This window comes from Aquarana catesbeiana, linkage group LG07 (genome assembly GCF_042186555.1).
Source record: "Aquarana catesbeiana isolate 2022-GZ linkage group LG07, ASM4218655v1, whole genome shotgun sequence".
Lineage (NCBI taxonomy): Eukaryota > Metazoa > Chordata > Amphibia > Anura > Ranidae > Aquarana > Aquarana catesbeiana.
The window spans coordinates 260417478-260444297 of record NC_133330.1 but is presented as its reverse complement, the minus strand read 5'-3'; the positions used below and the strand labels follow the sequence as shown (position 1 = coordinate 260444297).

Sequence of the window (26820 nt, the reverse complement as noted above, 5' to 3'; positions counted from 1 at the left end):
GCAGAAACTTAATGTAAAAGCCTTTGACACTTATGAAATGCTTGTAATTATACTTCAGTATACCATAGTAATATCTGACAAAAAGATCTAAAAACGCTGAAGCAGCAGACTTTGTATAAATTAATATTTGTGTCATTCTCAAAACATTTGGCCACAGCTGTACTTTCCTATCTATTTACTAATGCTAGCGGCATGAGGATTAACAAAAATCATTGTTAATTGGGAGAGTGAAGTTCCACTTTAAACAAAGAAAAAAGAAGTAACATTTTTTTTTCCGAGCAAATTTCACTTAAGCTGCTCTGTGATCAAAATGATTAGTTTCCGCTTTCATCGACAGCAAAACCAATAATCTCCCAGCTAGCAATTATTTTCACCAAAATCACTCAGATCATCCCTATTTGTAAGTGCTTGCAGACAGGGATTTCTCTTGTGTATTCTGTTACTGCTTTTATTATACATTGGTACAGTATATGCATTATCTGTATGTCCCTTGTTTGTATTGCCCACTTTGTGGTGCAATTGAAAATGATAATATTAATGGATCACTAATTAAATGCATAATAAAGTCCAAATAGCTTTGAATGTCAGTCCAAAGTGCAGCTACATTGCTGTAAACCTTGGTAATAATGCAATGGAAAATCATTAACATGACTCTGGGTGAAAGGTTACTGGTGCTGAATGTGTTGCACACATAGCAGGAAGAACCAGCTCTGCGATCTATCCTTGTGATTGGTGCAACTCGGACTGCAAACACTCCCTTTACACTTGTAATTCTTTACACAGCTTCCTGCATGGAAAAGCAGAAAACAGCAGGCATCCAATAACTGCTTGGCCTGCTTAGAGTTAAAGGAGGAAGATACAACCCACTGTACAAACCAGGAAGCAGTAGTGTCAGATTCATACAGTACCCAGGCAAGAAATTCAGATATTCCTTCTCTTGCAGGTTTGTATTGTTCTCTACAAAGCCTCTGAGCGTTCTTGTTGTTTGTAAATGTTATAAGATCTGGCAGTTAATTTGTTGTGCAGACTTGCATTTATTTAGCTTCTTCTTCTTTTTTTTTTTTTTTAAACAATTAGGTTTATTAAGATGACGTATTAGACAGTACATTACAGAAACAAAAAAAGAAATAAGTACAATAGAAAAAAAAAAAAACATCAATAGTAACAAGTGATGTAATGATATTCAAAATTAGATTTGAACATATAAAACAAACTAGTTTTAAAGAACTTAATAAAGACGGTAGAGAACTGCAATTATCGCAGTTACCCTAGTGTTAGGCTATCATAGCCTTAATATAGGTGTTGGTATTAGTATTCACATTCAAAGGCTAAATTGTCGATCACAGATAGTTAGGTGGTCTTCATCTGTTTAATCTGATCGGAAAGGGAGAAGATGTACCAGGGTTGCCAGGTTTTATGAAATCTGGACAGTCTGTCATCTGTCATAGTAAGCGTTTGTTCCATCTCATAAACTCTTTCAACTTCCCCTAACCAATCTTTTATGGAGGGGGATGAGGTAGCTCTCCATTGCCTTGGAATTAGTATTTTACCCGCATTTAAGAGATGTCTCATCAAGTTCTATTTATATTGTTTGGCAGTGTATGAGGAAATGTTGAGTAGACAACAGGCAGGTGAGAGCCCTCAGTTTGGTCTCAGTGATCAAGTAAATGAAATTACATACTTGAGACCAAAAATCGTTTATTTGTGGACGTTTCCACTAAATAGTAAGCATTGTGCCCTTGTCCTGTCCACATCTCCAGCACAAATCATTCTTATTTGGGAATCATCTCTTTAGCTTGTCAGGAGTGGCGTACCAATGAGTGAGAATTTTATAGGAAGTTTCTTGCATTTCCGTGCTAATGGAGCATTTGTGTGCTGAAGAACAAGCTTGTGTCCTTTGTATGTCTGTGAATTTAGTGTTTAAACCAGTTGTATACCCACACAAACCCCCCCCCCCCCAAAAAAAAAAAAACAAAACATGGCAAAGGAATAATGAGCTAGTATGCACCGCATACTAGCTCATTATGAAATACTTACCGGTACCTTTGATTGAGGCGTCAGCATCGGATCCCGGTCACCACCGAGGGAGTTGACATTTTCCCCTCGGTGTGTCTTCCGGGTTCGCGGCCCCAGCGATGTGAGAGGCATACGTGCAGGAGTCTTCTTTGTGGCAAGGTCCGGCAGTATTCGCCGGACCTTCAGAGCGCATGCGCCGCTAACGTCAGTGGCTGCATGCAAAGTGAATATCTCCTAAACCGTACAGGTTTAGGAGATATTCATTTTACCTACAAGTAAGCCCTCTGTTTCCCAGAGAGTCTTAAAGTTATCTGGGGACTCATTGTGTTCTCCCTGAAGCCATGAGTACGCCAAAGAGGTGGTTTTGCGTATTTCAGAGCCCTTGAGACATATTTCTTCCAGTTGCATTAATGGACTTCTTCTTCTTGCATGTATTTATCTTTGTCTTCGTGCATGTATTAATCTTCTTTAAAATCAAACATCTTGTACATTATACTGTATGTATTAGTTATTGGCAGTAACCTATAATGTGATGTTAACATGGGGTTGAATAATGTACACAGTAATGAGTCTCTATAAGGCTTTATTCACATTTGCATGCATTGTGGAAATATGCGTAAAATTGCACACTTTCTCATGATGCATAAAAACACACTGCTCTCTTTTGCCATTAAAGTGTTACTAAACCCAGGAACCTGCATTCACTATATCTGGTCTCCCACAGTACATGGAAATGCAATCATTTTAGAAACTATAAACTGCTTCTCATCAGCAGTATATAGCAGTCTTATGACTTCTATCAGTGTCTGGTTAAAGCTTGTAGGAGGCGTTCTCATACTGCACTGGGTGTCCTATCAGGCTGCAGGACCCCTGACCCTCTGTCAGAACAGTGCTGATTGGCCCTGTGCTGATCACATGCACTTTCCCAAGAAAAAAAACACTCTCTAGCAATACACACCAAACTGAGCATGTGCAGCCCGACTCCATTACTCTGTCCTATCTGGACATGTTTTGGGGGCAATGCAAAAAGGGGAGGATCAGAGAAGACAGTATCAAACAGCCTTATTACACAATGCAGAGGATTAACTCCTTAAGTTCCACATTGAGTATAACAAGCATTCTTTACTGCATCTACAGACTGATTTTATTGCTGTGGATTTAGTAATACTTTAATTCTTAATGGCAAGACAGGATTGGAGTTTAAAGGTACATCAATTTGTTAACTTCTCACTATAACAGGGTAGGTTTCAGTTGAATCGGTCCAAGTTGCAAACGATTGACTTAGGTGATACCAAGATTGATGGACTTCAACCATATGATTTTGCAGGTGTGAGATTACAGGGTTATTGTCCCCCCCCCCCCCTCATTTTTGGCACACAGACACCTCATTGGACCTCTTGGTGGGCCCTGAGGATTCTTTGGAACTGTGATCATTTATAGGGGTGAGAGTGCTTCCATCAGACGATCTATATGTCATGCTAATTATGTAAATATGTGATTTGTTGAACCTGATAAAGACCTCTTTGAGATCTTTATATGTATTATTTTTTTTTATGCTTTATTTTTTTTAAAGCGAAAATGTATTTTATTGTTTTTTGTTCTAGTGGTAATGTATTAAGCTTCTACAAAAGCTCTAGAAGAAGCCACAATTGTGGTGAAACATGTAGAGGCCACCATTTTTTTGTAATGTGACCACTGAGCTTTATTATGCTCTTTTTTTAAATATAAAATGATTTCTCGGTTTTTAAATTTGTCTGTTTAATAAAATGTATAAATTTTTGTAATATCAATTTCCATTGATTGTTTGTTTTTAAACTCCAATCCTGTCTTGGTAATTTTTGAACTTATTTAAAGGAGGTGGTGTATATAGTGAACTCTCCAACCTCAAATACAAAATTTACCCTTTAATTCTTAATAGCAACCCAAAGCATCTTGTTAACACGCGCGCATTCATGTGCACCAAAAAGCATGGCAACGCAGTTCCATGCATTTTGGTGCGGCGCAGTTTAAAAGTTAGGGCTGTCCTATGGGGTTCTTGCGCGTAGTGCAGTCCATTGACCTGCAAGGTGTGAACGCAGCCTTAAATCGGACCTTTAGCCGACCGAGGTTGATCCCACCCCTCCTCCTATCCTCTCATCCTCTTCAGGATTAGGGCTTTTTTTTCTTTTGTCTTCATACTTTTTTTTATATATTTAATGTCTGCACGTCTGAGGCGAATGACACTCACCCTGGCGTTGTGCCTCCCAGGTTATGTATGTCACATATCCCAGGAGGCATAGGCTTTCATTGAGGAAAAAAGGAGGTGCCTGGCCTGTCCGTGCATCATCGGGAGGCGTGTCGGTTGAACCCGGAACAGCCGGCAGCCTAGCAATGACTTCACGGAGAAACATGGTGGTACGGGACTGAGTGCTGCCAGAAAAGAAGAAGCTCTCAGCTGGATTCGTTGGGTGGATGAGTATCAACAGTGGGCAGAATGTCACCAGATAAGGTAAGGCTAAAAAACCGAGGTCCTTCTTAGGCTGACCATACATAACACAATTTTCTTATAAAATTTCCTTTAGATTTACCTTCATTGATGTAGTTGAAGTGCCTCCCTGATTGCATACAAATTGAAAATTTCGGTTTGACCTCATATTATATGCAAGAACATATTTGGGGGGCACACCATACAATGCGTTTAAATTCAAGATGGTGCTGCTATAAGACCTACAAACAGTACAAAATATTTTACAGCGCACACATACAAGAATGACATTTCCTGCAGGGCTAGTTAAAAACACCTGAACATATTCAAAAAATACCGGGGTTTGGTCACACTATATGGTCATATAGTGCTAAGCCCACTTACTGCGACAAAGTACCCCGAATTAGTGGGGCGTTTAAATTTCGATTTACCAAAACTCATATTATATGGTTTTGGTAAATCGAAAGGAAAATTGGACATGAAAATTGTACAATGTATGGCCAGCCTTACTGTAGATGAGATTAGACTTCAAACTTATCTTCCAACTTTCTGAGATGACAAATAGGGACACCTTTTAGCACAAAGTATGAAAGCAAAAACACACGCTGGCTTTTTTACCGGGACCACAGATCATAAAAATTTGATGTACAAAAACTGATTGGCTAAACCCACAAGTACTTTTTTTTATCACTGCTTTTCAAAAAAATATGGCTTTTCAAAATAAGGAATGCAATAATTAAAAAGCTGTATTAAAGGTTTAGTGTGCCATAACACTTTTAGTAGTTAAATGTTACATTTTATTATAATAGTTTATATATCAGAACAAAAAGATGGATACATGTGGGACAAAGGGACAAAAAGATTTGGTCCCAGAAGAGGGACAGCTGAGAGCTACACTATATTACCAAAAGTATTGGTTCTCTAGCTGTGCTGGGAACTCAGTGTGCTCTCCTCCAATGATCAGACTTGACACTGACACACTGCCCCCCTGCACAGCCATTCACCAGGAGATTCAGTGTGCTACTGTTTCTCTCCCCCCCCCCCCCCCCCAGCTCTTATGCAGCTGAGAACAGAGGAAGTGTGATCACTTATAAAAATTAAGAAATAAAAAGTCTTTATAATATTTTTATATACACTATTTTACAAAGAGTATTGGGACACCTGCCTTTACACGCACATGAACTTTTATGACATCCCAGTCCTAGTCCATAGGGTTCAATATTGAGTTGGCCCACCCTTTGCAGCTATAACAGCTTCAACTCTTCTGGGAAGGCTGTCCACAAGGTATGGGAATGTTTGACAATTCTTCCAGAAGCGCGGTGAGGTCAGGCACTGATGTGGACTAGAAGGCTTGGCTCGCAGTCTCCGCTCAAATTCATCCCAAAGGTGTTCTATTGGGTTCAGGTCAGGACTCTGTGCAGGCCAGACAAGTTTCTCCACCCCAAACTCACTCATCTATGTCTTTATGGACCTTGTTTTGTGCGCTGGTGCGAAGTTATGTTGGTACAGAAAGGGGCCATCCCAAACTGTTCCAACAATGTTGAGAGCATGAAATAGTTCAAAATGTCTTGGTATGCTGACGCCTTAAGTATTCCCTTCACTGGAACTAAGGGGCAAAGCCCAACCCTTGAAAAAAAAAAACCCCACACCATAATCCACCCTCCACCAAATGATTTAGACCAGTGCACAAAGCAAGGTCCATAAAGACATGGATGAGTGAGTTTGGGGTGGAGAAACTTGACTGGCCAAGTCAACTGAAGGCAAAAGAGGTTTTTTAATTATTTTGGTTAGAGGGATTGGAACACCTGGCAGGTTTTTATTGCTGTCTGTGTCCCCATTATTGAACCGATTGCAAAAAGTAGATGTGAACCAATAACATTTAGTTTTGCGAGGCATCATTTATTATTAGCAACTGCTATTTTTTTTTAAACCAGAAGTTTTTTTTTTTTTTAAGTGTGAACATTTAGGCTTTTTAGTATAGTAGAGACTCTGTAGGTCTCTTTTGTTATAAATGCTTCTCCTTGCTCATCAGCATTTTTCCTTTGGAGTGTACACTGAGCTAGGCATGTGCATCTGTGCCAGCATAAAGTAACTCCTGTGCACATGTGCGCAAGTCATCCTGCCCTGGCCAGTCAAGGTGGCCAAAAGACTCTGAATTTGGAAGATCAGGTAAAGCTAAAAGCCAAATTGAGGAAGGGAGCAACAGCCGTTGCATTGCTGGAGAAGGGCATCTACTAGGTAAGCATGTCGTAATGTGCAAACAGAATACTTGCACATTATGGCAGAGGCTCCTGGGGTCCCCAACATTCATGAGTGGCTTAATACTGCTTTAAGCCTATCTTAAAGTAGAAGTCCAGCCTGGGCTTGTTTGGCTGGGCTTCTCCTAAAAGTCACAGGATTGTAATTCGTTTTACACTCCTGTGACCTGTTTTTAGCAGAGAGCAGTCTAAAGTCCGCTCTCTGCTGACGTCACCAAGATCAGTCCAGGCACTTCGGAAGTCTGGATCCGCCAGGGGCCTGGACTGAGGGGTCAAGATGGTCAATACCCGCCCCTCCACAGCTCAGCGCTCCAGTGAGCGTGGAAGAGCAGAACAGGAGAGCTGCTGATTGACAGTCGGGAGCTCTCCTCTCGGGGAGTTGAGAGAACCGAGCCATCGGCGATGTTCGGTGGCTCGGTTCTCAGTGCAGAGATGCTGGGGGACAGACGCAGCATCGGTCTGATGCTGAATCTACCTAGATAAGTATAAATATGGGAAAAAAGCCAAACCCATACTTCTCCTTTAAAACGAAGTTTGAAAGTGATCTCTGAGGCTTCCCTACTCTACCCTTTTCTCCCACCATACTCCAACTGGACGCTGAAAAAACATAAAAGCACTTTTGCTCACCTAAAGCTGTGGTCATGTGACACTTCATTCCTAAGCCTTCTCTCTTCTTCAGAAATTGTTCTTCTTTGTGTTGTCCAAATTTACAGGCAGTAAAGAGGATACTTCTGATTGACTGTCCAGTGGCGGGGTCCTCTCAGACTCCAGAAGAGGAGTCTGCAGTGGTGACCTCAGCATGAGTAGCCTGTCAGGGACCGTCCAACAAAGGCACATCTGCAGCGTTAAATTAGTCATCCCCTGCATCAGTGAGGGACACTGACAGGGGACTTACAGTAGGTGAATATATCACAAGAATTGAATAGATGGGGGTAGGAGGGGGTTAATATTTGCCAGGCGATGAGCTTTACATCAGCCTAGTTCATTTTTTTAATAAAGCATCCACAGCCTGAGTAGAAAAGCCTGTCCACTGCTAACATGCTGCAAAGAAGGACCTTTGCTCTCTGGGTGGAAGTAGTGATCTCTCTATAGAGGTCCAACATGCCCCTTGAACTAGAACTAAAACTCTGCAATCAACAAGGTGCATGAGCTTTGCTGATTTGAAACCAATAGGTCTGCTTTAGTAGGGGGAAAGTGATATCTCTACATAGGAATCTCTGCAGGCTATGGCTACTTTATAATGAAAACAAACTGAAAGATACAGGCAGTCCCTGAGTTACGAACACAATAAGGACTGTAGGTTTGTTCATAAGTGGAAGTAAGTCAGAACACTGCTTGTAAGTGTAACTTCCGCCTGTGCAGGGATGTGGGATGTTCCAGTGTCCGCCTGTGCAGGAATGTGGGATGTTCCGGTGTCCGCCTGTGCAGGGATGTGGGATGTTCCGGTGTCCGCCTGTGCAGGGATGTGGGATGTTCCGGTGTCCGCCTGTGCAGGGATGTGGGATGTTCCGGTGTCCGCCTGTGCAGGGATGTGGGATGTTCCGGTGTCCGCCTGTGCAGGGATGTGGGATGTTCCGGTGTCCGCCTGTGCAGGGATGTGGGATGTTCCGGTGTCCGACTGTGCAGGGATGTGGGATGTTCCGGTGTCCGCCTGTGCAGGGATGTGGGATGTTCCGGTGTCCGCCTGTGCAGGGATGTGGGATGTTCCGGTGTCCGCCTGTGCAGGGATGTGGGATGTTCCGGTGTCCGCCTGTGCAGGGATGTGGGATGTTCCGGTGTCCGCCTGTGCAGGGATGTGGGATGTTCCGGTGTCCGCCTGTGCAGGGATGTGGGCTGTTCCGGGTGCTTCTGGGCTCTTTTGGCCATGCAGTACATAAAGTACTGCAGTGTGGAATGTGGCAAGATAGCTGCTTGGAGGTATCCAGGACCAGCGTGGAGCACAAGCAGCCGGCATTGAGGTCATTCGTAAGTAGGAGTCGTTCGTAAGTCGGGGTTCGTAAGTTGGGGACTGCCTGTATTATACACCTTTCATTTTAATGCATTTAAAATGTGTTTAGCTAATCTAAAATGAAAGCTTTGTATCTTAACCTGTTTTTCACCCTTAGTTACATCTCAGTGCTGTTGATCTCCTGCATTGCCTTTGCAGCCACTTTCTGTCTATATACAGTACACTCCAGTAAAGGCTGCACAGAACTTCTCAGAATAGATTTCTAGGCAGTGAGAACAGTGGACCATGCCTACATAATGGTCATTTGTAGTGTCTGCTGGAAGGATGCCAACCATGGGCGGACTGACAACACTCAGGGCCCCCGGACCAAATAAAGCAAGCATGACCTACCCCTTGACCCAACCCATGGTCGGTCCCTGACCCCGCCCCTACATTTTGCACAAAGTACAACTTCTGACATTTTTTAATGGTAACTGGAGAGGGTCTCTCTCTAACAGTGTCCATTAAACAGTCAGTTAGAAAGCATCCCCTCTAGGCCCCATTAGAGTTTAAAACAGAGTCTAATGGGACCTGGGGGGGGGGGGTGTCTCTCTCTAACAGTGTCCATTACAGATTCTCTGTTAGAGAGAGACCCCCCTCCAGGACCCATTAGAGACTACAAAGGCGTCTAATGGGACCTGGAGGGGGGTCTCTCTAACAGAGGCCCTTTTAGTGTGCATTATAGAGTCTGTTAGAAAGAGTCCCCCCCAGGTCCCATTAGAGATTGCAAAGGAAAATAATGGGACCTGGAGGGGGGGGCTCTTTCTAACAGAGTGTACAGTAAACACCTTCATTCTCTCTGGTCCTCACGGGACCCCCTCCTTGTGCCATGACTCTCACCCCTGCCCCAACCTCTCACAAAGTAGAAATAAAATTGGCACTGTGTAGTGCTCCTTTTACCTTAACTATGAGTACTGTAGCTGTGGCTGGTTCCTGCATCATCTGTTGCTGGCTGGCTCCTGTGGGTGCCTGGCTGGTTCCCTGGTGTAGGTGGGTCATTGTGGGTGGCTGGCTGGCCCTGCTGTTGGTGGGTGACTGTGGGTGGCTGGCTGGATGGCACCCTGGCCCTGCTGTGGGTGGGTCACTGTGGTTGGCTGGCTGGCCCTGCTGTGGGTGGGTCACTGTGGGTGGCTGGCTGGCACCCTGGCCCTGCTGTGGTTGAGTCACCAGCGTGAGTGGCTGTCTGGCTTGCACCCTTGCCCTGCTGTGGCTGGCTGGTGTGTCCTCTCCTCTTCCACACTGTTTCCAGAGGTGAGGGAAGAACTTGGAGGCAGGCGGAGGCCTTTGCCCTGTCTGGGACGTAGAACTAGAAGGTTTGCAGCATGCCCAGTGTGTAGAGGCAAGCGGAGCAACACATAATGATGTCGTGTGCAGGTCCCCTCTGTGTCCATTTGAGAGTCTATGTTGGAAAGAGCCCCCATCAATGCCCATCAGTGCAGCCTCATCAGTGCCCATCGATGCAGCCTCAACACCGCCCATCAATGCAGCCTCACCACTGCCCATCAATGCAGCGCCTGATCAGTGTTCATCAATGCAGCCTCACCAGTGCCCATCAGTGCAGCCTCACCAGTGTCCATCCATGCAGCCTCACCAGTGCCCATCCATGCAGCCTCACCAGTGCCCATCAATGCAGTCTCAGCAGTGCCCTTCAATGCAGCCTCACCACCTGTGCCCATGAATGCAGTATCACCAATTGTGCCCATAATGCAGCCTCACCACCTGTGCCCATAATGCAGCCTCACTACCAGTGCCCATGAATTCAGCCTCACCAACAGTGCCTATAATTCAGCCTTACCACCAGTGCACCTAATGCATTCTTACCAGCTGTGCCCATAATGCAGCCTCACCACCGGTGCCCATATTGCAGCCTTGCCACCTGTGCCCATAATGCAGCCTTACCACCAGTGCCAATTATGCAGCCTTAGAAACCAGTGCCCACAATGCAGCCTGATTAGTGCATGGGGGTTAGAGAGCAGAGCTGCCAGATCACACAGATCTCCTGCTGGTATACCTGTCGACCACTGTCATCCAACGTCCCACCTGTTAGATGTCACACGTCCCCCGGCATTGGACCAGTGTGACATCTGTCATAGAAGTCAGGAGGCGAGACATCAGATGACAGAGCGGTCACTGGGTAAGCGGGTCATCCCCGCTGTGTGTGATCCAACGGCGCTCGCCCTCCCCCTTACCCTGCAAGGTAGCGCTGTGGCCCAGGAGGGCCCAATAAAAAAGTCGCCGTGGGCCCGCAGGAGCCCTGAGAGTTTCAGCAGGTGGCGTTGATGTGTCCTCTGCAGCGGCCGGGCCCGCTGCAGAGGTGGCACTGTTTAAAAGAAGGTGCCTGAACAAGGACCTTCATAGCAGGATCACCAGAACATACAGTATTTTAATAAAATCTGCAGATATAAAAATAATGAAAGTGGCTTGAAAATGCATTAAAGAGGATCTAAAGTCAAGACATGTTATACCTTAGTGCATGCTCTGCATTAAGGCAAAAAATATCCCAGTAGTTTCTCCCCCACCTCCCTAAATACTTACCTGACTCCTTTCTCGATTCAGTGCTGATTCCATCTGCAGCAGCGCTATCACAGGACACAGAGGCCGCGCAGAGTGAGCCTCTATGGACGCATACAGCCCAGCTAGGGAGTGTGCCCATATGAATGCTTTCATAGCAGCCAGCTTGCTATGGGGGCACTCGCAGAAGAGGAAGAGCACAGAGCACCAGTAGGGGACCCCAGAGAAGGAGATAAGGGACCGCCCTGTTCAATACCATTGCGCAGAGCAGGTATGTATAATTTCTTTTTAATTTTAGGGAAAAAAAATTGCCTTTACAACCACTTTAACATGTAGGGGCTTACATGAGTTTTAGTGATTGGTTTTTACCTACAGTACTTTAAGAATCGGTTTGCATTCCCTAAGCATATTTTAGCTTAAACCTTTGTCGGTTTTTATGAATAGAGTAGAAGTGAACTGGAACTTTTGTTATTTCTGTCAGAGTGATTACAAGTACAGATCTTGTCAGCAGCTGGTTTAGCAGCAACCAAATGATTGGTCAAATGACAGCTTCTACCTACTGTGTACTTTATCTTGACAGTAGCTGGTTTTTGTAAGGCCATTAAGCCCTGGTTCACACCAGTGCGATTTTACATGCGATTTGCCAGTTCAAAATTGCATTACAAGTCTCACCCCATTGCCAGAAATGGAATTGTTCAAATTGTTGCAACTCAAGTCGCAGCAACTTTGAAAAAGGTTCCTGCACTACTTTTTTGCGTCTTCATTGCGACTTGCATTGCCTTCTGTAAAATGAAGTCGCAAGCCACAATGAAATCTTAGGTCCAAATCTGATTTGTGGCTTTGAAATTGTGCTGAAGTAGCGCAATTTCAAAGCAACACTGCTGTGAACCATGGCTAAAGGAGATCCAGTAACTGATCCAGGCCTCAGCTGCAATGGCTGTGTTCTCCTAAGACACCGAGAAGAAAATGTGTGAAATATAACACTGACATATAAAAAAAGTGAAAATGTATATCTGGAAGGAGGTAGAACCTAAATCTCCACCAGAAGATCTCATCGCTGAAGTTCTCATATGGACTATCAAAAGTTGATTCAACCTCCTTAAATCTCTCTTTAAAATAAGTTTAGAGAGAACTAATGCTTCAAATATCTAAAAAATGTCAGTGTATATGAAAGTTTTTATGTTGTTTTATAATTTTCTTCTTTAACATGCGTTTCCCATTTTGTTTTCTAGGCCACCATGGGGAAAAAAGTTGCGGTGATAGGAGCTGGAGCAAGTGGCCTGGTTGCTATTAAAAGCTGTTTAGAAGAAGGTTTGGAACCCACCTGCTTTGAGAGAACTGAAGACATTGGCGGACTATGGAGGTTTAAAGTTAGTTACCTAATATCTTAACAAAAGTTCTTGCATTTGCAAAAGTATATAAAAATCTCAACCTAGAATTAGTTTGGGAGCTGCTATTTTATCTGTATCTCTTGACAAACTTAAGCTTAGGGCCTACCTGCCAAGCTTGAGCCCCTACAAGCTTTTCTTTATTTTTTATATGTAGCCATGGCTGATTAGTGCATTCATTGGGTTTCCATTCACTACTCTGGACCACTCTATGTTGCAACAGCATAATATTCTTCCCCTTCTATACATGTTTCAGTTATTTTCGGCAATACCATGACACTTAACTGAATTGGCTTGTCTATCATGCTTAGAATGTTTCATGATATCTAAATAGGTAAAGTTGGACTGCAAAGATGAGAATTCCAACAGAATAAGTGTTTTGATGACTGTCTAAGAAGTGTATCTAACCTTTACCAAAAAAAAAAAAATATAAATACAGTAAAACCCTGGATTGCGAGCATAATTTGTTCCCGGAAACATGCTTGTAATACAAACCTGTATGTCCTCTGCATCAGTGGCTCATGCGTGGCTCCCAGAGTGTGCATCGCTCAGTCCTTTTTCCTTTATTTATAAAAAAATAAAAAGCCCAGTTGCGGTTAAATACCTCCAAAGAAAAGCTTACCTGACCCAAAAAACAATATAAATTTTATTTGGGTACAGTGTTGTATGGATAAGTAAATGTCATTCAGAGTGTCAGTGCAGAAAACTAAAATATGGCCTAGACTTGACGGGGAAGCAATCCGGTCTTGAAGTGGTTAAAATATCCCTCTGCTGTTTCAGTAACTGTACTGCATGTGCAACCGATTCAGGTAGTTCTTAAAAGCACAATTTTTACAAAGTGGCACTATTAATGCAAAAAATTCAAAAATAATTTCCTGCAGTTCCTAGATGGGTAATTGGAGGTAAGACCTCTCCTTACTTGGCGTACAGAGATAGACAGAGTTCCTGTCCCTGTATGCGGTGTGGCAGAGCAGCATATTTGCTGCCACTACTCTCTTCCTTTCACTGGTAGTTAAGGGTGCTGACGGCTTCACAGCTGACGGCCTCCTAGCTTCTGGGATGCTTCAGTTGGGAGAGTCTGCTGGGGTGAGCTGAGATACTAGTTCCCCACCAGATCTTCTTTCACCTTGTAATTGACAGCAGTAGAGGGCGGTGTCTATAGCCAATAGCGAGCTGTCTGTTGGTTAAGGATCTGCCCACTGTCTGCTGTCATTCACAAGGGGGATGGACATGATGGGGAACTAGTGTCTGTGAATCCTCTTCAGGCTCCCCATTCCCACTACAAAACTTCCATCGCTGCACAGCATCTGACAGGTGCAGCGGTGGGGAGGAAGCACAGTTGCACTGATGGTATAATGTTCGTATTAGATGCTCTGGTCTCGGTCCACTGCCACACTCGGTGTGTGCTCTAGATTTATTTAACTGTCTACAGCAGGTACATGAATCTGTAACCTGTAATCTTTTTTTTTTTAATCAGATATTTTTAATAAATGTTTCATGTTGTTAGCACATATAATACGTTACTTGCATAAGTCTTAGTCTTAAAAATCTGTATAAGAATTATTTATTAATCCCAAAGAGAAATAAGGGCCAAACTTGAGCCCCTACAAGCTTTTCTTTATTTTCTATATATAGACATGGCTGGTTAGTGCATTCACTGGCTTTCCATTTCCTACTCTGGACCACTCTATGTTGCAACAGCATGGTGTTCCCCCCCCCCTCTATACCTGTGTAGCACCCTCTACCTTAGATATGTAGGTGCTAGTGTAGGTCTTTGTGTAAGCTGCCAGCGCAGGTAAATTTAAGCAGGCCTATGCTATGAGCTAGGTCTGTTTGTTTTGATCTGGGGGCAGGGAAGTGGTTTAGTATAGCAGTAGGTGACTGACATGTACTTCAGCTCTTAGGTGCCCCCACTGTTTCTGGGGAGAATTTTCTGGAAAGGGGTAGGGCAGAGAGCCGGAGTGACATGGGGTGCATGTGAGAAGCTCTGACCAATCTCCAACTAGGATTGGAAGGGGGCAGGCCTCCTACATATACCCATGGTCAGCCTGCTGGGGGAAGAGTTGTTGGCTGGGTTAACTGGATGATGGAGTGTAGACTATCGTGGTCTGAGGGAACCCCCTTTCTGGGGGGGGGGGGGTTGTACCTCAGACGGGGAGCTTGGGAGCTGGGAGGGAGCCTCTCCTTACACGGTCATGGAGAGGTGTCCTGGAACAGGAGCTGGAGGTTGAAGTTTCGACAGTTGGTCCGCATGTCCGGAGTAAAGTCATTCAGGAAGGATCTAGGGCAGGTGTCGGTGAGTGGAAAGCACAGTGCAACCTGCAACTCAGTGACTGTAAAACATGTGCCGTTACCCGTAGGCGATCGCGCCCATGGATTACAAATATGTCACACGCTCTGCATGGTGCGGACATTACCCACTGCATTGCAGACTTTCTGAACTTTTCTATTAACTCCTGCTTGACAACAGTAAAGGGAGAGTGAGAATGTTGACTGTTACCCCTGGTGACAGAATGCAACCTGGGGTGCCTGCAGGCGGGACTTTTCTATGCTGGTCCTATACAGAGAGACATTGGAGATTGACTTTATTGTTGCCAAGGGCAACCACTGCAGATTTTGCATGCTATCAGTGTTCAGCTACTGTGGCGTAGTTTGTGTGGAGACACGTGTCTGGACAGAACCAGCCAGCACCAGCGCGCCCATTAATCCCAGTTACTACCACAAGGAGTTAGCACAGCGCACGCAGCAGAGAGCCTGCTTATCAGTTCCTCAGGCGCCGAGCAGATGGAGAGCTGGAGGGTGGAGTCATGCCCTGGAGGAAGCTGACAAGTTCCAGCCTGCAGGAAACACCACGAGACAGCTGAAGATGGCGGAGGGTAGTCGGATGATACCCACTTTACAGTGGATGCCTGACATGCAGGAGCGAACGCTAATAAACACTGGCCTTCGGTTGGAGATTCGTGGAGGACTCTCCTTGGGGTGATTAAAGGAGTGGAGCGGCAGTGTCTACTCTGTCCCAAGTGCCACATCCGGGAGTAACCACTTGGGCCCGGTGCAGCCATTGTGGGGAGCCACTAACCCGGCTGGGACCTGTTCAGTAGGAATCCAAGTACTATACAGTCAACCTGCTTTCAGGACTCAGTATAACGCAGCCGCAGAAGACTCGGAGTGCCGGAGAGGGCCAGGTATCACCAGTGAGAGGCAGAGTGGTGTTGCAGCCTGGCGACTCCTCCGCAAAGATCCTGGACATACGTGAGGAAGAAGATGCTACCACGACCCGTGGCCTGGCCAGGGGCCTGGTGACTGCAGGTGCCAGTGTGCAGAAACCAGTTGACATCTCTGAAGAGCCAGCCTGCTCTAAGTCCCTTGCTATACTCGTTAGAGGGAGTAGTGCCTCCAGGTGAGCTGGATGAGCTAAGTGAGGGCCGGGTCATTGATTGGGGGTTCCCCCAGAATACTGGAAAGATATGAGTCTTTGGAAAACTTGTTTGCCTGGTCGTCTCCTGAGGAGAGTTCTAGTGAGGAGGAGTGGGAGACAGGAGACTCCCATTCTACAGAGACCCATCCAGAGGCAAGAGAAGAACCTCAGCCCTCAGTATGGACCCCAGTTCCTTGCAGTAGACTTTTCATAAGCAGACCTTCCACTACCCAGACCAGAGCGCCCACCTACAGGCAGTGGGTGGTAAAGGCCCAGGATGCTTGTGTCTTGCCCGGGAAAGGGAAGCCCAAGGAGTTGCCAAGGTTCTCTTGGTTCCAGAGGGAAATACAGAGAGGGTTTACTCTGGAGTGGGGTCTAGACTTTCCGTATGTCCCCTCTCAGATTATGGACATTGTGGAGAACTCCCATGGAGGGTGGGAGGATGATCTAATCTGGGAGTTTATGCACGTCCCAAAGCCTTTAAGGGTGCCAGAGAGTGATGCTTGGGCCCGGTTCAAGGACATTTGGGAGGAATGGAAGCTGGGACCTGCCATCTACAGAGACCGAGTCCTGGTTGTAAAGGCGGGTCGGCCTACCAGGAGTCATTCTGTCTCAGTCAAAGGAGAAGGAGATAGCAGGAGGAGGTTGCCGGATCCCTGCTTTTATGTGTGAGGGGGTCTGCTGGGCTGTGCAGCCACCATAGGAGCAACAAGGACTGCAAGAAGGGTCTGTGTGGTTTTCTTCACTGACATTTTCTTTTGCATGGACAGCCTTGGCCTGCCACCCAGGGTGCCTGATGGAAGGACTGTTGATCATGGACACTAGGGTGTACTGTCCCTGCCCACCTCTTTGCTGCATGCTATCCGAGAAGGGGGCCCTTCATTCAGGAAGAAAAGAAGGACTGTTACAGGTTTCACATATATGTTTGTTTTTTTTGTTCTGTTTGAGGTTAAATAGTTCCCTTCTGACAGAATAATGACAAACGGGTAAATATATGTGATAATGTGAATCTGATTTTTCTCTGCTGGAAGGATCATAACCCCCTTCCAGTAGAGATGTACAGTGTACAGATAGTGTGTAAAAATAGGCTGTTGTACTTTTTTGTCTTCTCTTAGGAGAACTCCTGAGATGGGACAGCTGTCCATCTCCACTGCTCCGGAGGACAAGAAATGTGGTGAGTCAGAGTATTCCTCCTGCGGGAGCAATGCTCAGGCTCCAAAGTGTATGTGTCTAGCTGCAGGGACCTGTGGTTAGGGTTGTATGTTGAAGTGTACAATGTATATACGTGACAAAAATGTAAATATTTATTTTTGTATTTTTGTATGTAATGTATTTGTACTATAGCCTTGTCCAAGTTATTTCCTTTCCCCCATCCAACCTATAACATAGGATGCCCTTGCTCCTGGGCCCAGGAGCCATTTTTCAATTTATTTTTCACAGCTGGAGACCAGCTGTATTCTGGCGAGGAGTGAGTGTAGCACCCTCTACCTTAGGTAGGTAGGTGCTAGAGTAGTGGGTTTGTTTTGTACTGTTAGCGCAGGTAAATTTGACTCATGAAACTCTACCCCATTCACAGACAGTGAAAGCAATGAAATACATTTTATCAATGGAGGGGGTGGGACCTAATCGAGAATTTTTCACAGGAGACCCAAAGCTACTACCTCCATAGTAGCATAATAAAGCATATTCAAAAGAGCATATTCATGCCTGATAAGGACCAATGCCCTTGCACTTATGTGCACATATTTGGTCCCTGGACCTTTTCCAAATGAATATTGCTATCTTGCATATTTGCTTTAAAACCTATGTCATTCACTTTCCAATTTATCTCCTTATTGGGTATCATCAAATCATGGTTAAGTGATTTGTATGCCGCTGAGAGCCTGAACCAGCTACTCCCACCCCCCTGCACAGCCCAAGTTGCAGTGAAGGCTGGAGGCGCAGAGCAGAGAATGACAGTCACTAGCTCTTTGCTTGTGTCTCATGTTAAAAAAAGAAAAAAAGTACAACATTCTAAATCAGAAGAATTGAATTGCATTGAATAGCTGAACATAGTGTGCTTTTCTTTTATTTAGCTAACATCTCACTCGGTGCTCTGTTATACAATCTACTTCAAACACTCATATGCAGATCCTAGACAGGAAAATATAATTTACCTGAAGGGAAGCTTGCTTATCCTCATCTGAAAGTTGTATCCTGCTCCTACTTTCAAAACTGAAAATCATGAGATCTGGCATCTGAGTGTGTTGATAAAAACAGGGGGAACAGACAATGTAGTTGACAAGCATGAAGTTTAACCACTTCAGCCCCGGAAGAATTTGTCCCCTTCCTGAGCAGGTCATTTTTTGCGATACGACATTTGCGTGGTCGTGCGATGTTGTACCGAAACAAAATGTATGTCCTTTTTTTCCCCACAAATAGAGCTTTTTTTGGGTGGTATTTGATCACCTCTGCGGCTTTTATTTTTTGCGCTATAAACAAAAAAAAGTGACAATTTTTAAAAAAAACCACAGTATTTTGTAGTTTTTGCTATAATAAATACCCCAAATTTAAAAAAAAAACAACAGATTTTTACCTACAAGTAAGTTTTATAATTTTAGGTGTAGCACCCTTTACCTTAGGTAGGTAGGTGCTAGTGTAGGTTTTTGTGTAAGCTGCCAGTGCAGGTAAATTTAAGCAGGCTTATGCTGTGAGCTAGGCCTGTTTGTTTTGATCTGGGGGCAGGGGAGTGGTTTAGTATAGCAGTAGGTGACTGACATGTACTTCAGCTCTTAGGTGCCTCCCCTGTTTCTGGGGAGAATGTTCTGGAAAAGGGGCAGGGCAGAGAGCTGGAGTGACATGGGGTGCATGTGAGGATCTCTGACCAATCTCCAACTAGGATTGGCAGGGGGAAGGCCTCCTACATATACCCATGGTCAGCCTGCTGGGGGAAGAGTTGTCGGCTGGGTTAACTGGCTGATGGAGTGTAGACTATCGTGGTCTGAGGGAACCCCCTTTCTGGGGGGGGGGTTGTACCTCAGATGGGGAGCTTGGGAGCTGGGAGGGATCCTCTTCTTACACGGTCATGGAGAGGTGTCCTGGAACAGGAGCTGGAGGTTGGAGGTTCGACAGTTGGTCCGCATGTCCGGAGTACGGACAGCTCTTAGGTGCCTCCCCTGTTTCCGGGGAGAATGCTCTGGAAAAGGGGCAGGGCAGAGAGCTGGAGTGACATGGGGTGCATGTGAGGAGCTCTGACCAATCCCCAACTAGGAATGTCAGGGGGCAGGCCTCCTACATATACACACGGTCAGCCAGGGGAGCTGGATGTAGAGCCAGAGGGAGAGACTATGGGAGTTTTGTGTTAAGTCGCTGCAGCCAGGAGAAGGGCAGGATTTGCAAGTCAGACTTCCTGGGGTCAGTAGTCCATCTACATTTATTCTTCTCAAGTAAATCGGTTGCTACCACAAAGGGTTACTGCAAGCCCTGGCCTACAAAGGCCCATCAAGTAAAGACACTGGGACTTATTTGGAGTGAGGCCTAGTCATGTTCTGATGGTGTGACAGGATTACTAAAATTGAAAAGAGAAGTAGTGTGCTCGAGGAAGTGTACTGGAAAAAGTGGTAAAAATCTGCCAAGTTTAGGGTCAGCCATCTTGTTCTGCTGAGAAGTGTGACGCAGTTACTTTTATTCTACAAAGTACAATTCATCCTTTGGGCATCCCATGTCCCTTTTCCCCAACCAAGTTCAGTCCCCTAATAAAAACAACAAAAACAAGCAAGAGACTGTTCATTGACTGAGAAGTGTGCTAATGGAAGTCTGGCAGCAGGGTGAAATGTTTGGATGCTGTAACACGTGGGCCATCGCTACACCTGTGACAGTTATTTTCTGCAAAACCACTTAACTGAATTGGTACTGTGAAACAACTGGTAAAGAACAAGCAGGACTTTAACGGTACCAAAATAATATGCAAATAGATTTACGAAAATATATAAATTGTATTAAACATCAGTTTCTCTAAAATGACAATAAATGTTCAGAAAGCATAGAATTCATATAACACGTGCAATCACTTCTTACTCTACATGTTTCGCTCATACGAGCTTCCTCGGGAGCTTTTGAAATCACTGCATGAAGTTAAATACTACAAAAGAAACAAACAATTATAAATAATTGTACTTAAAGATTATTGTGACAACAGTGTCAAAAAGATTACATAACACATCATAAATCATGATTATATACATTTTTCAAAAAATAGCAAGCTGAGAATGCAAGCCTACCAGATGCTTTTGTTTGCAATGATACTTGAATTAATCGGACAATTCTGATTCCTAGAATGGAGCCTGAGCTATAGGGGGCATATGTGCAACTATAGGGAGAGGATAAGATTCTGAAATGTATAAAAATCCACATGCAAGTTTGTTAACTTTATGACCCTAATTGATTAACCCAGGATCATAGAGAGGGTTAATAGTACAGTGGAACCTCGGTTTGTGAGTAACGCGGTTAACGAGCATTTCGCAAAGCGAGCACTGTATTTCTAAAAATCCTAACACGGTTTGCAAGTGTCTCGCAAAACGAGCAGGATTCAGGCCAAAAGCGGTGTGCAATACCGCTTTTGGCCTGAGGTGGGGTGTGCCGGAGCCGAAAGGCACCGATCGTCAGCGTTCAGAAATACATGGAGAGGCCCGAGGACAGTTTGGCTGACCTCGGCAAACCTCAGAAAAGTTCGTAAACGTAGTCTTTCCGAGGTTTGCCGAGGTCAGCCGAACTGTGCTCGGGCCTTTTCGGCCGTTTCCGAGGCTCTCCGGCGCCCCCCACCTCTGGCCGAATGCAGTATTGCATCCTATTGAAGTCAATGTGGAACTAATTATTTTCGTTTCCATTGACTTCAATGGGAAAACTCGCTTTGATATGCGAGTACTTTGGATTACGAGCATACTCCTGGAACAGATTATGCTCGTAATCCGAGGTTCCACTGTAGTTTTAAAATGAGGCAGAGTTACCTTGTTCAGAGTTGCAACAGTATAGAACCAATGCAATCTTTTTTGTCCCAAAAGACAAGGGGATATGGTTTATTACTGGGATATCTAGTAGAGAAACAGCAGAGAATATTTGCTGGACCCTACCAAGACCCAGAGATAGACCAACAGCACTCCTGCTGCCAACTCTGTTTTCCTGGGAAATCAACCAGCATAATCCTAAAAGAAAAATACATTGTTTCCTTTTAGTGGAAATTTATATATCACAGACTTCCTACATATGTTCATCTAAATTATTCCTGCCCTGGATGGGGCTGGAGCCCAATGGTCAATTTTGACGGGGGCGTCAGCACTTCAGGGGAACAGCTGGAGACAGATCATCTGTGGCTGAAAAAGATGTAGCTTCCTTTCGTGCAAATGCAGGCAAATTGACCAGTGAACCTCGAGCCCCCTGCCCCAACTGGATAAAACCAATGGACATATTGTAGCAAAAGGTGCTTACATGTGCCAAAAGTTCAAGAAAGCTTGCTGTGAAGGGGGAAAGAGAAGAGAGACAAACACTCTCTCACAAAGATCCCCCGTCAGTGCATGGTGGCGAACCGCCACGTTTTAAACTCTCCTCGTCCCGCCAGCGTCTGACGTCACCAGCAGGGCACAGACGTATTAGCAGCGCTATTGCACATGTCCGTAACTCTAGCGGTGGATGTGACCTCACAATTCGCCATTTTGGAAAGTCCATATTGCCAGATAGGCAGAGGGGACGGACGGACGGGTATCCAGTCCGCCACTCAGTGTCACAGGCAAATTGACTCTCCACATATAACACGGAGATCAGATAACTAACTCCTAGTCATGAGGCTGTTATAGAGGAATCAGACATGCTCCTGCTAACAGCGCTGATGGGCCCAAGCAAAACATAAGTGATTGGTTTGACGCTGATGCAGTCAGTGCCCGGGGCATCCGTATGGTTACTTGTCCCCCAACCTAGAAGATCCAGTCATAAATGAAAACATAATTACGATAATTAATGCTCTCAAATTATTTTATCTGCATCTGAAGATATGGCATACCTTACCAGAACATCATGTACATAGCTATATGAGCAAACAGCACAGCATTTCCTAGATAAAAATAAACAAAACACAAACAATTAATAAATATTTATTAACTAATTCATTTGGAGAAATTACTCTATGTAGCAAGGTAGAAAGTGGGGAAAAAAGGAAAGGATACAACAGTATTTATTTTAATAATGAATTCATTAAGTTTATTAAATTTGTTTAAACCAGAGAATGAGAGAATGGGGAGTTTGAACCATAAAGACAGCCTAATTCACAGGAATGGCTTAAAACTGAATGCATCATTCAGTCACAGCGGTTTGAGAGCTGATAAATTATGAATCCACCGGACTTCCCGCTGTAGAAGTAGCTTGTCATTGTCACCCCCTCTGTCATTCTTTGGTAAATATTCCAAAGCAAAAAAAAATGCATTTTTGACAAATTGAATGCATAGAAGAGACCCATATGTCGACTATGAGTAATGGGCAACTCATTTTGTGTACCTGTGTATATACTGTGGCTTTTCTATCATGGAATAAGAATTTTTCATAAGAATGTTTCATGATCTCTAAATAGGTAATGTTAGACTACAGAGACGAGAATTCCAACAGAATAGGTGGTTTGATGACTGTCTAAAAAATAAAACGAATGCCGACAACAAATCAAAGGACTGCTAAGCTGCAATATATTACATTTTCTTTTTTTTATTTAGATAACTTATTGACTTAATTGTTCTTTTTTTTTTAATTGGTATTTATAAAGCTATGATTTCACTGAGTTGTGTTTATACACTGGCTTCACATCAAGGAAATAACTGCATTTTTTTAAACTATAATCCATTACAGGAAAACCCAGAGGATGGCAGAGCAAGTATTTATAAAACTGTCATTATCAACACTTCCAAGGAAATGATGTCTTATAGTGATTTTCCAATTCCAGATGATTTTCCAAATTTCATGCATAACTCTAAGATATTTAAATATTTCAAAATGTATGCAGAACACTTTCAGCTGACACAGTATATCCAGTTCAAGGTAAGCTTGCTAGGGATTATTGTTATATAGTATATGTCAGTATAGTTACCTACTGTAACAGGGTTGATTTACTAAAACCAGAGAGTGCAAAATGTGGTGCGGTTTTGCAGAGAAAGCAATCCGCTTCTAGACTTTATTGTTAAAGCTTAAAGAAGTACAGCCAAAGCTTGTTTGGCTGTACTTCTCCTGTGGATCACAGGAGTAGGGATTGGTGAACGGTTTGGCCTGGGCATGAGTTTGGGCCGAACATTTTCCTGTTCAGCCTTTGACCAAACACTCAAATTTGCAGGGTGTTTGCCCTGACGAACACCCTGCAATGCACTGAGCGCCGGCTGCGGCGTACCCAACAACCGATGAGTCATCAGCTGCCAATGGGTTTCTGCACTGACAGCTGAACAATTAAAAAAAAAAAAGTGACGGTAAAAAAAAGATATGGCGTGAGGTTCCCCCCCAGTCCATACCAGGCCCTTCAGGTCTGGTATGGATGGTATGCGGGCGGGGGGGATTATTGGAATCTGGAAGCCCCCTTTAAAAAGGGGGCCCCCAGATCCCGACCCCCCTCTATGTGAATGGGTATCGGGTACATAGTACCCCTACCCATTTGCCAAAAAACACAAAAGGCACGAATGTCTCCTCTGTGCTTTGACAATTCCTATATATACAAGGGACGGAGCCACCTGGCTATGTCACCCAGTGGCACTGCCCCCTTCTGACATCACATGCCGAGCATGCACTAGTCCGAGACGTCAGAAGGGGGTGGTCATTTACCGACCAACATGATTTTTAACCACTTCATGCAAAATCAGGTACCTGTACGTGGGGGCTGGGATCTGGGGGCCCTCTTTTTAAATTTTTTTTTTTTTTCCAGATTCCGATAAGTCCCCCGCCCACAGCCCAGAGTTATCGGGAAGAGGCCCTTGTCCCCATCAACATTAGGACAAGGTGCTTTGGGGCGGGGGGGGAATCTGCTTCCCCCACTCCAAAGCACTCACGGGGGGTGGGGGGGGGCGCGCGCTCGCTCGTTCCCCCCCATCCCCTTTTCCTGACCTGCCAGGCTTGCATGCCCGATGCTGCATCCACCTAGGTAAGTGAATCTTAAAAAACAAACAGACCCATACTTCTATTTTAATTGAACAAGCTGAAATTAGAAGATGATTGGCTCCCATGCACAGCCACGCCAGATTTTGCACTCTCCAGTTCTAGTAAACCAACGCCAAAGTGTCAAAGATGATCTACTAAACAAATAAATGGTAACTAGCTTTGTAGCACTTTGTAAAGGTACCCTAGAAAATGAAACCTTTGAGAACAAAGTGTTGGAAATATATTTTGAATATACTCTGTACATTGCTGTACCATCTACATTTACAATGCCATTAATGTCTAATAGTTTGCAGTGAACTAGACTGATGTGCAACTGGTTCTTTACACTTGTATTACACTTGTATTGTATTACATTTGACCTTGTAGGATGGTTGCTCTTTCTTGTAAAAGAAAGGAGAAAATGTTGCAAGAATTTATGTAGTGTGGCTAGGTAATGGCCCAGGTATTAAAAATATGGGAGCATATGACGTTTGGATAGTTCATGTTAGGTGAAGTAGTCCATTTGGATCAGCGATTCTCAACACCTGTCCTCAGGACCCACTAATAGGCCAGATTGTAAGTATTACCTTGGGGAGATGCAGAGTAGAATACTGCAATCACTGAGCAGCCTGTTAGTGGGTCCTGAGGACAGGAGTTGAGAACCACTGGTTTAGATGAACATAAATCTTGATACACTTATAGCAGGGCCTCAGAACAGACTGAAGAATTCTCCGTAATGAGCAGAAAAGAACTCTAGATGGCACTCATCTAAGTGTAGCATTAAGGTGACTTTAATGGTAAAAAAACAATAAGCAACTCACAAAGGTAACTGAATATGACACCTGTCATAAACATATATGTACCAATTACTAAAGCGCTGCTATGTAATGTTAATAGCCATTAAAACACTCAGAACAGCTGCACCATTTAAAGGATATGTAAAGGTTCTTTTTTTTTTTTTAAACACACATGTCATTTTTACCTCCTCTGTGCAGTTGGTTTTGCACAGAGCATCCCCGATCCTCCTCTTCTGGGGGTCCCTCAGCAGCGCTCCTGGCTCCTCCACTTCTCGAGTGCCCCGTTGGAGCGCTCCCGTGTCCTGCTGCTGCATCCGTTGACACAGACAGCAGGACTCGGCCCAGCGTAATTGGATTTGATTGACAGCAGTGGGAGCCAATGGTTCCTGCTGCTATCAGCCTATCCAATGAATGCATGAAGGTGAAAATGATTGAGGGTTTACAACTCCTTTAAACAGTGATCTTACACTAACATGAATAACAATTTAGGGGAATGGTGCGCTCATTCCACCAGTGTAAAACGAATTAATAATATGACAATAGATATGTCATATATAACATAAATAATGCATGCGTGGACAAACAAAAAAGTGATCAGTGATAAGTAATGAATAATTCGATGTTATTGTCCCACGTAATAATATAATACATTGGAATCCTCCTTTAAACCTTGTGCTTTGTTAAGTACCTCCTCAGGGTAAACTTCATTGATAAATACCACCACCTCCACCACCAGGGGAATTGCCCTCTCAGCTTAGGAAGCAACCCCACTGGGTCTAATCACACCTTTTAGCTGCTATATAATTATGCCACTGCGTCTTGGTATCTCTAAGTGTCCTCCAATGAAATGGACAGACTATTTCTCTGGAGCGGTTGGTGTTACTGCCACAAAGGTCCTTATTCAGGTTCCTCCTGTTACTGGGTAACAAGTGTTCTATCCCTGTATCCAAATTATGCTTCTGTGTTGTCACCCTCTCTGGTCTGTGTATCAGCTTAAGGCCTTAAACTGATACACAGACCAGAGAGGGTGACACCACCGTGAGGAACATAATATTCCATCAGGAACATTAAAGTTATACCAGCTAAAAGGCGTGATTACACCCAGTGGGGTCACTTTCTAAGGTGAGCGGGCAATTCACCTTGTGGTGGAGGTGGTGGTATTTATCACTGAAGTTTACCGTGAGGAGGCACCTAACAATGTACTGTACAAAGTTTAAAGGAGGATTCCAATGTAATATTATATTATATTATGTGGAACAATTACATCTAATTATTACTAAGAAGGGATAAATCTGCGGCGCTAATCTAAATACATAAATTCCTGAGACGCCAAGAATATAAAAACTAATATGAAAGATGCCAATAAAAGACTCAAAAAATGACAGTGGTTCTAAAGTGCGTGGATAACTGATAATAGTATAGAAATAATGCTAAGTGCCAAAGCCAAATAAGGATATATAAAGCAACAATGATATATAACAAGCTCATCAAAGGAGCAAAGGATAACTAACCCCAGATGATAATGTTCACACACCTATAAACAAATGATAAGGGGGTAAAACTACGGCGCTTAAATCAATGGGTATATTCCTGGGATGCCAAAGGAAAAAAAAACATGGACACCAAAGGAATAAAAGCCTGTAAGAAGATGCAGGTAGCAATTCAAAGAAATTCCTATGATGCGTGAATAACTAATAATAACTTAAAAGGGATGAGCTATGTAACAAAGGAACTAATAACCCCACCAGGAAAAAGAAATTCCAAGTAAGGATCCAGTTCATGTAGATTAATATTCCACCATTTTTGTGCAACCAAAAATCATAGCAAATCAATGTTGCATCAAAAGAG

At 44.1% G+C, this 26820-nt stretch overlaps 1 protein-coding gene across 2 annotated transcripts in view; it reads left to right on the top strand.

Annotated features, from left to right (window-relative positions):
- The first annotated feature begins 709 nt into the window (after positions 1-709).
- The window catches only part of LOC141103551 (flavin-containing monooxygenase 5-like), an 84251-nt gene continuing 58140 nt past the window's right edge, over positions 710-26820 (top strand). The window contains exons 1-4 of one of the 2 annotated variants that reach the window (XM_073593254.1): positions 710-943; positions 4264-4504; positions 12469-12606; positions 22907-23095. In XM_073593254.1, the coding sequence (XP_073449355.1) occupies positions 4490-4504; positions 12469-12606; positions 22907-23095 (342 nt within the window). In that variant the 5' untranslated portion in view covers positions 710-943; positions 4264-4489. The remainder of the gene's footprint in view (positions 944-4263; positions 4505-12468; positions 12607-22906; positions 23096-26820) is intronic. The other variant, XM_073593255.1, reaches the window with a different exon arrangement.